Below are 8,533 nucleotides of genomic sequence, written 5' to 3'. Positions count from 1 at the left end.
AAAGCCGTGCCCTCCCAGTGACTTCTGTAGGTGTGTTCAGTGACATGTTCAGCAGGTGCAGGGAGGATGGGCCTGTGCCAAAGGCCCAGCCCAGAGATGTTTCGGATTTTTCCCTTTATGCCCCTGCAACCAAGCCCTGCTGCTCCAGCCCATAAAAGCTGTGAGGGCCAAGGGCTCTGGCATTCACAACCTGGCCCTTGCTCCGCTTCTTGCTCGCAGCAGCTGCCTCTGCTCTCAGCCATGATCGCCAGACAGCAAAGCGTCCGAGGAGCAGCCCGGGGCTTTAGCGGTGGCTCAGCCATTGCTGGAGGAGTCAAGAGGGTGGCCTTCAGCTCGGCCTCCATGTCTGGGGGTGCAGGCCGCTGCTCCTCGGGGGGCTTCGGCAGCAGGAGCCTCTACAACCTCGGGGGCCACAAGAGCATCTCCATGAGCGTGGCAGGGTCCTGCCAAGGTGGTGGCTATGGGGGTGCCAGAGGCTTCGGCATCGGAGGCTTCGGTGCTGGTGGCTTTGGCGGTGGCTTCGGAGGCTCCTTCAATGGTCGAGGTGGTCCTGGCTTTCCTGTCTGTCCTGCTGGAGGGATTCAGGAGGTCACCATCAACCAGAGCCTGCTGACACCTATCCAGGTGGAGATTGACCCAGAGATCCAGAAAGTCCGCACTGCAGAGCGGGAGCAGATCAAGACCCTCAACAACAAATTTGCTTCCTTCATCGACAAGGCGAGTGAGCCTGACCTGGGCAGAGGCTGAAGTTTCTGAGCTCCGGGTCCCGGGTCCTAGCCAGGAGGGCAGCTTGTGCCTGCTTCTGTCTCTGGGTGAAACCTCTCCTTTCTGAGGCTGCTTGAAGAGCAGAGGAGATGCTCCTTGCTTCTTCTAGGCCAGCTTCCATTTATTAGGCAAGTTCTGGAGCTCTTGCTGTGTAGGTTCCACTGAAGCCATGCATCATGGAGTCTGGTTACTCAGCCATCTATGGCTAGGGGCCAGGGTGGTGACCCAGCTCAGGCTGTTCTGGGCTGCTGTGCACCCAGGTTTTGGTTCCTTTAGGTGTCTGAGTGGGCGCACTGGTCGAGAAGCCTGTAGTAGCTGGTGGAGGCTTTGCTGTGACCACAGAGATCCAGTCTTGAGCACCGGCCTACGAGACTTTGTGCTCCCTTGCTGAGTCTCATTTCACCCCACCTTTTGGGCTCAGGAGTTGGTAGTCTTGTGGAGTGTGCAACGTGGAAACGCTCTGCCAGGCCTCTCCTCTGGCCGGCCTGGCGAGGGGCTTCTGAGAGTGAAGGCTCCAGGAAGCCCTAGTCAGGATGGGCTCCAGCTGTGTCTCAGAACATGTCTGGGCCATGAGCACTCAGCTTTACCTGTGTGCAGACTCAGGAGACAAGGTTGTCCTACACAGCTCATGCTGACTTCAAACTCATTGTCCTCGCCTCAGCCTCCCGAGTGCAGGCTCACACATGCGCCCTGCCACGCTTAGCTGAATGTGAATGTGTGGTTCTTCACTGTGGGTCCTTGAATGCAGACACCTGCCAACTGTGGGTGTGCCTCCTGGTCCCATTGATTTGCTTATTTCACAGATGCTCTGCTCCCTAGCCCTGCACTGGGCCCTTGGTTGGCTGTGGTTCGAAGCTGTTCCTGCTGTACCATCAATCCCACACAGCCTTCTCCAAGCTATGTGTCCCATAGGCAGCTGCGGGCCCAGGAGCACATGTCATGATGGTGCCAGGCTTGCTAGGCTGGCAATTCTTAGGTGGTCTGGCTGCCTGGACCAGCTAGGCTGGTGCTGGCCTCAGGCACTCTCCTGATGAGGCATTTGGTTCTCACTAGTGGCCTGTGCTTTTTCAACACAGGTTCGGTTTTTAGAGCAACAGAACAAGGTCCTGGAGACCAAATGGAACCTCCTCCAGCAGCAGACAACCACCACATCCCCCAGGAACCTGGACCCTTTCTTTGAGACTTACATCAATGCCTTGAGGAAGAATCTGGACAGTTTGACAAATGACAAAGGACGCTTGCAGTCAGAGCTGAAGCTCATGCAGGACAGCGTGGAGGACTTCAAGACCAAGTACGCGGAGAGGGGAGGGTTGGTCCGCATGTGGGCTCGTCTCCAGCAGCTTGGGACCTCAGGCTCTGAGAAACCCAGGGCCAGGGCAGAAAGCTCCTCTAAGCTAAGACTTCTGTTTTCAAGCGGAGGCCGAGTAACCACTAGTTGCTTTAATCAGCGACAGTTTTAGGCTCCTAGGTTTGCTGTCTACAGAGAGGTTAGGAAACAATGGGTCAATAGCAGCATTAACCAGGTCAGAGACTGGAATATAGATTGGCACATGGATTGGAAAGAGCCAACTGAATACTGACTAGGGAGGCTTTTTAGAACTTCAGTAGGGGCGATATTCTGACCTCATGGTTTGTGAGAATGGAGTGGAATAGAGAGTGTGGATAGAGCAGGTAGGACTCACAGTGGACACACAATATGCCGTAGCTCTACTTTTGCTCTCTGTAGGGCGGGGCTAAGAACAGGGACACACACAGCAAGAAAAAGGGAATAGAATTGAAAACAGGACACTTACTCTGCCACGTGGCCGGGAGACGGTCTCCCCAATGATCTGATCTGATCGCAGTGCTGAGCGAGACGTAATGACACTGCATTAGAGCTTGTCTCCTGAAAACAGTCTTCCCGGCGCTTGTGTTTCTGTCTCTGAATAAACTGGGGCCGAGGCTGTTAGCCTCACGGGTGGTATGTTGGATGAATAGCTACGAACCCTTGACTGCAGCTCACGACCTGGGCATTTCCAAAGTCTGAGAGTTTGAGAACAAGCAGTGGAGATGGGAGATGGGAAGTAGCTCACGGTGGTCTCCTGTCTTCCTGTCCCCGCCCCCAGGTATGAAGATGAGATCAACAAGCGCACAGCCGCAGAGAACGACTTCGTGGTCCTCAAGAAAGTAAGCCGGGCAGAGCTGCAGCTTCCATCCCTGGTGGCTGTGGCCCTTCGCTTAAGTCGTGTGTTTAGTCTGTCTGCCTGTCTTTGTCTTCTTTGGCTCTACCTGGAATTGTGGCATCAAAGGACGTGGGTAATGGGATGAGATACAAAAGGGAATGAGTCTGTGAGGAAAACCCACCTGAACTCTGAATTTCCATGTATTCTGGTGGCTTTGGTGGCAGAGCACATCCAACGATTCCCTTCTGCATAGTCTTTTAAACTGCTTCAAGGGAATCTGGGTGTGTTGATTGACATCCTTGCCCCCACTGTAAGTCCTGCTCTTGATTTCTTCTCCTTCCCTCTTCCTCCCCCTCTATTTCTGCAGGACGTGGACGCTGCCTACATGATCAAGGTGGAGTTAGAGGCCAAGGTGGACAGCCTTAAGGATGAGCTCAACTTCCTGAGGGTCCTCTACGAAGCGGTGAGGCCGCCATCCTCTGTACAGAGGAAGGCAACCCCTGTCTGTGAGGCTGTGGGCTGCAAGTCATGCTTCTTCATAGATTCCAACCACTTATTTCAAGGCAGAGGGTTCTTGCAAGGTCAGGGAGAGTGCAGTGAGAGTTTCTCAGGACCAGATGTCCTAGAAGGGAGGGTTAGAGCTGGAGTCTGCCCTGAATGCTTCCATCCCATTGCTTTCCACCTAGCACAGAGCAAACCTGCCTCATCATACACAGAACAGTTGTGTCTTTGGGAGTAGAGACGAGAACCACTGCTTTTTTGTCTAGTAATGCCATCAACCTTTCATCCTTCTCTCTTCCCTCTCCCTACACACTGGGAATATCAACTCGGCCTCCAGCAGGCCTGTTTCACAGTTGCTTTCGTGGAAGTGGGAAGCTGGGGTCAGAGGTCAGCGGAGACTGACTCTCCTGGGGTCTGATGTGAGACATGGGCCTTGTAGGAGCTGTCCCAGATGCAGACACACGTCTCAGACACCTCTGTGGTACTGTCCATGGACAACAACCGGAACCTGGACCTGGACAGTATCATCGCTGAGGTCCGCACTCAGTACGAGGAAATTGCTCGGAGGAGCAAGGCTGAGGTCGAGTCCTGGTACCAGATCAAGGTGTGTGTGTGGGCTGAGTGGGCCTCTGGGTGCCACCTGCCCTTGTTTGACCGGGGGTGGCTGCTGTTCCACCTGTGGTCGCCCTCGCTGGGTCTGCCGTACAGCCTTCGAGCCTTGCTCCCTTGGGTCTCAGGTCCAGCAGCTCCAGATTTCAGCTGACCAACATGGCGACAGCCTGAAGAGCACCAAGAATGAGATCTCAGAGCTTAACAGGATGGTCCAGAGGCTGCGGGCAGAGATTGAGAACATCAAGAAGCAGGTGGGTGTGGACCTCCAGGGGTACAAAGGGATAAAGCACTGGGCTGGAAGGGTCCAGGCTTGTCTGCAGAGCCTTTCTACCAGCCACACGGTAGCAGCCACACAGATCTCCTCAGCATGTCTTTCTTAAAGTGGCTTTCCTGGCTAGTCTTCCCTGGCTTTTGTATATCTTTATCTTGTTGATCTGGTGAGGTTATAGGTGAGCTCTGAAGTCTTGCAGGGACATGGATGTGTTCTGTTTGGAAGGAATGAGATCCCTTCCCACACCCATTCCCAGACAGGGTTTCTCTGTATAGCCTTGGCTGTACTGGAATTTTCTGTAGACCAGGCTGGCCTTGAACTCACAGAGATCCTCCTGCCTCTCCCTCTTGAGTGCTGGGATGGTGTGCGCCACCATTAGACTAGATGGGACTCTAGAGTCAGGAATGATGAGGAGAAGAACAGAAAGAATTCTAACGTCTTAATCCAGTGGGGAGCTGGTCCAGGAGGAGGAACAGGTGTGAAGTTCTCTACAGCAGGGCCCTGACGTTGCCCATTAATGCCCACAGTGCCAGACCCTGCAGGCATCTGTGGCTGATGCGGAGCAGCGTGGGGAGCTGGCCCTCAAAGATGCCTACAGCAAACGCACAGAGCTGGAGGCCGCCCTGCAGAAGGCCAAGGAGGACCTGGCCCGGCTGCTGCGCGACTACCAGGCGCTCATGAACGTCAAGCTGGCCCTGGACGTGGAGATCGCCACCTACCGCAAGCTGCTGGAGGGCGAGGAGTGCAGGTGAGGGGCTCGGGTTTGGGCTCGGAACCCTGCTGTACTTCTTGCTTCTGCACCGTGCTGGTATGTCCAGCCAGGAGCAGCAGACCGCACTTGGCTGTTCCTGTGTGGCCGCTGAGATAAGCACCTAATACTGCATGCTGAAGGAAGTGGGGTTCTGCTCTGTGACTCACGGCTGTCTCCCCAACAGGATGTCTGGAGAATGCCAGAGCGCCGTGAGCATCTGTAAGTCCCTTCCCCACCGCGCCATCCTCTCCTCCGGGTCTGGGTTGGGGACTACTCGCGCTGAGAATAACCACACATCTTGCCTATCCCTCCAGCGGTAGTTGGCGGCAGCGCCAGCATTGGCGGCAGCGCCGGCATCGGCCTTGGCCTGGGAGGCGGTTTTGGCTCTGGTTCCGGTTCTGGAAGCGGCTTTGGGTTTGGTGGTGGTGTCTATGGCGGTTCCGGTTCCAAGATCACCTCTACCACCACCATAACCAAGAGGTCCCAGCGATAGAAGAGACGCTGACGCTCAGCGCTGACGGCCCTGAGCCCAGCAGGGTCGGCCATTCCTGGTGCCTTCGTGTTTCCTTCACTTCATCTCCACTTCTCCTTCCTGTTTCTCATCTTGTTAGTCTCCCCACTCTGCCTTGGTCCCTCGGTTCCGGAACAATCTTCCAGGCCGAGGCATGGCCTCCGCCCGCCCTCTTGGAGCCTGGTAGTGTCTTCTCAGCTTGGGCCAGGTGACCCTTCTGCAATGGGAGGGGCATCTGATTTCACCCCAATGGACAGAGGAGGTGAAGACCAGCAGCTCCTTCTTCAGAACTGTCGCGTGCGGCCGGTCTAGTCATACCAGCCTCCAGCAGATCCTGGCCATCCAGCTGCCACAACTGTGCCCATTCTCCACTGACGGGCTCTGCCAGGCTAAGACAAAGACTGCTCGCGGTCCCGTTCAACCCTGCTCCTCTCTCTGCTCATCCCCAATAAAACTCTTTTGTCATTCATCCTGAGAACTTGGCTCTGTTTCCTGGGGAGAAGGTTCTAGAAGCCCACCTATTCAGAGGATTTAGGAAAAGGTTTGAGATCTGTCTGTACAGGTCAAGGTCACCCACCACGCCCTCAGCTTCCTGTTTCCAAGGTGCAGAGATGCAGGGTAGGGACCCAAAAGCTGCCCAGAGGTCAGGGGACATTCACGACAATCCAGCTGTATAATGGTGACTGCTATGGACGACCTCAGGCAGGGTGGCTCAGCCTGGGAGAAGAGGCTGGGTCTGGAGGCACACCGGGCATCAGGCGGCCCGGCGCCTTTACCGTACACAGAACACCAAGCCTACGCAATAGGTTGGCCTCAGTGTCTTGCCAGAACTCTTCAGTTCTTATTTGCTTGGGTCTGACCCAAGGCCCTGCGTGTGTCAGCTGTGTTCTTAGAGCCACACTCCAGCCAGAGGCCGTTCTATTTTATGCATTTCCATGCTTGGGGCCAGATCCCTCTGGACCCGAGAGGCTTTCAAGAACCTGTCTCGAGAACCAGCAGGGTTACAGGTGCTGGCCCCAGAGAGAGGGGTGTTCTTTCAGAGTTGGAAGGCTTCGCTCACTCCACCTCGTTGGGCTCACCGGTCCAGCCTGGGCTGCTGTCCTGAGAGGAGCAGGAAGGGCGGAGGACAGGCAGGCCTTGTGGAACAGGGAAGACAGAAGCTTCTTGGTTTGGGGTATCTCTGGAGACTCTGCTTGGTGCGGTGCTGCAGTGGGGAGAGGGAAGTCTGAGGAGAGGGCTTGATGCAGCCTTTGAGGACACCACCTCAGCCCTGGATCTGGAACACTGCGACCTTCCCCTTCCTAAAAGCAGATGGACTCCACAGCTCCCACCTGCAGCCCGACCCGATCTTCCCACTGTGGGTGCCAACTTTTCCCTTGAACTCTGGCCTGATGGCGCTGGTGGGGGGAGTGGAAAGGTTTTGCCCAAGTTGGAACTTCCCCGTGAGGCCCTCAAGCAGACATGAGGTCTCCCCCTGGGGCGAAGCAGAGAGCGTTTCCGGGGCTACAATCTTGGGAGAGGTTCCTGGCCCAGCGAGAGCTGTCTTTCTGGGCCAGCCCTGATCTCTCCATTGTCTGTCCTGGGCTTTTTGCCCTGTGTGTCATGTGTAAGCAGGAAGCATCTGTAGCCTGTAAGCCTGTCGAGAGGTGTCCATTGCTTCCTCCATTGTACCCCACCCCTGGGAAATGCCTGCTCAGTAGTTTTGAGTTTCTGGGGTGGGGAAGAGGAGTTGAGGGTTGAGACTGAGGGCGAAGCTCCTGACTCTCCTACTAGAAGACCGTAGGCTGCCCCAGCCCCCTCTCCTGCTTCTGCCCAAGAGGACTGGCCAGCCTACCAGGTGCCAGGGTTGGCCTGGCCTCTGCAGGGGCCGTTAACGATCTAGTACCAAGGCGGCAGCGGAGGAGATGCATGCAACTGTCTTGGAGTTGGTGTGGCCACATGTTTCTATGACTCCTTCCTGGAGTGGTGGCACACACTAATCGCTGTGCTGAGAGAGCCGAGGCAGAAGGATTGCTGTAAGTTCTAGGCCCTTCTGGGCTACCTGGAAAGAGCTAGTATCAAAAGCCAGCAGGCCAGCACACCCAGCACACACAAACAAGCAACAACAATGAAACCAGAAAAAGGAAAAAAAAGAAAGAAAAAAGGAAAGAGGAAGAGAAACATTCGTTTGATCTGTTTCTGAGCAGTCTGGTAGCCTAGCCAGGGAAAGGAGGTGCCATGGAACCCCTTTGGCATGTAATCTGAGCCTTTGGCACGTTAAGGTTTGGAGGGAATGCTGTCCATGAAGAGAAGGACAGGAGGACAGGAGTGTGGCCAAGAAGCCTTGGTAGGGGCTGGAAGCTCAGGACCCAGGCTCACTACTCCTTGATTCAAAGGAGAAGTCAGATAAAGGCAGGTACACTAAACAGAAAAAAAAAAAGATTTTTCAGGACAGGGTCTCTCTGTGTAGCCTTGGCTGTCTTGAAACCTGCCCTGTAGCCCAGGCTGGCCTGTAGCTCAGATATCTGCCTGTCTCTACCTCCCCACTGTTGGGATTGAAGGTGGATGCTTGACTGTCTCCCATCACGTTACCTGTCAATCACCCATCTAGCCATCAACTCACCCACCCATCCACTCATCATTTCAACAAAGTCCCAGATCATGAATCCTTCCAGCCCAGAAGCCCTGGCTGGATTCATCCTGAAGTCCATGACTGCATGTTGACTTTTAGTGGCTGTTTAACAAACGATGGAGCCAGGTGGTGGCACACACCTTTAATCTCAGCACTCTGAAGGCAGAGACAGGCAGAGCTCTGCCAGTTCAATGCCAGCCTGGTCTACAGAGAGATTTCCTGCACAGCCAGAGCTGTTACACAGAGAAACCCTGTCTCAAACAACAAACAAACAACAAAACCAAAGCAAAATAAAATGTTGATGGAATGAACCAGAAAACCACCATTGGCTGAATGCATAGCCTGTGCT

General features: G+C 54.9%; 1 protein-coding gene across 1 annotated transcript; it reads left to right on the top strand.

Moving 5' to 3' along the window:
* Positions 1-225: 225 nt before the first annotated feature.
* Krt4 (keratin 4) lies at positions 226-5,555 on the top strand. Its single transcript, XM_055618236.1, has 9 exons — positions 226-717; positions 1,842-2,056; positions 2,871-2,931; positions 3,295-3,390; positions 3,868-4,032; positions 4,166-4,291; positions 4,839-5,059; positions 5,247-5,281; positions 5,377-5,555. The coding sequence occupies exons 1-9, from the start codon at positions 241-243 to the stop codon at positions 5,553-5,555; spliced, it is 1,575 nt and encodes a 524-aa protein (XP_055474211.1). The 5' UTR covers positions 226-240.
* Positions 5,556-8,533: the final 2,978 nt, after the last annotated feature.

Source organism: Psammomys obesus, unplaced genomic scaffold, assembly GCF_907164565.1.
Source record: "Psammomys obesus unplaced genomic scaffold, mPsaObe1.curated_primary_1811, whole genome shotgun sequence".
Classification (NCBI taxonomy): Eukaryota; Metazoa; Chordata; class Mammalia; order Rodentia; family Muridae; genus Psammomys; species Psammomys obesus.
Note: the sequence above shows the minus strand (reverse complement) of the source record. Positions and strands in the feature narration are given on the sequence as shown.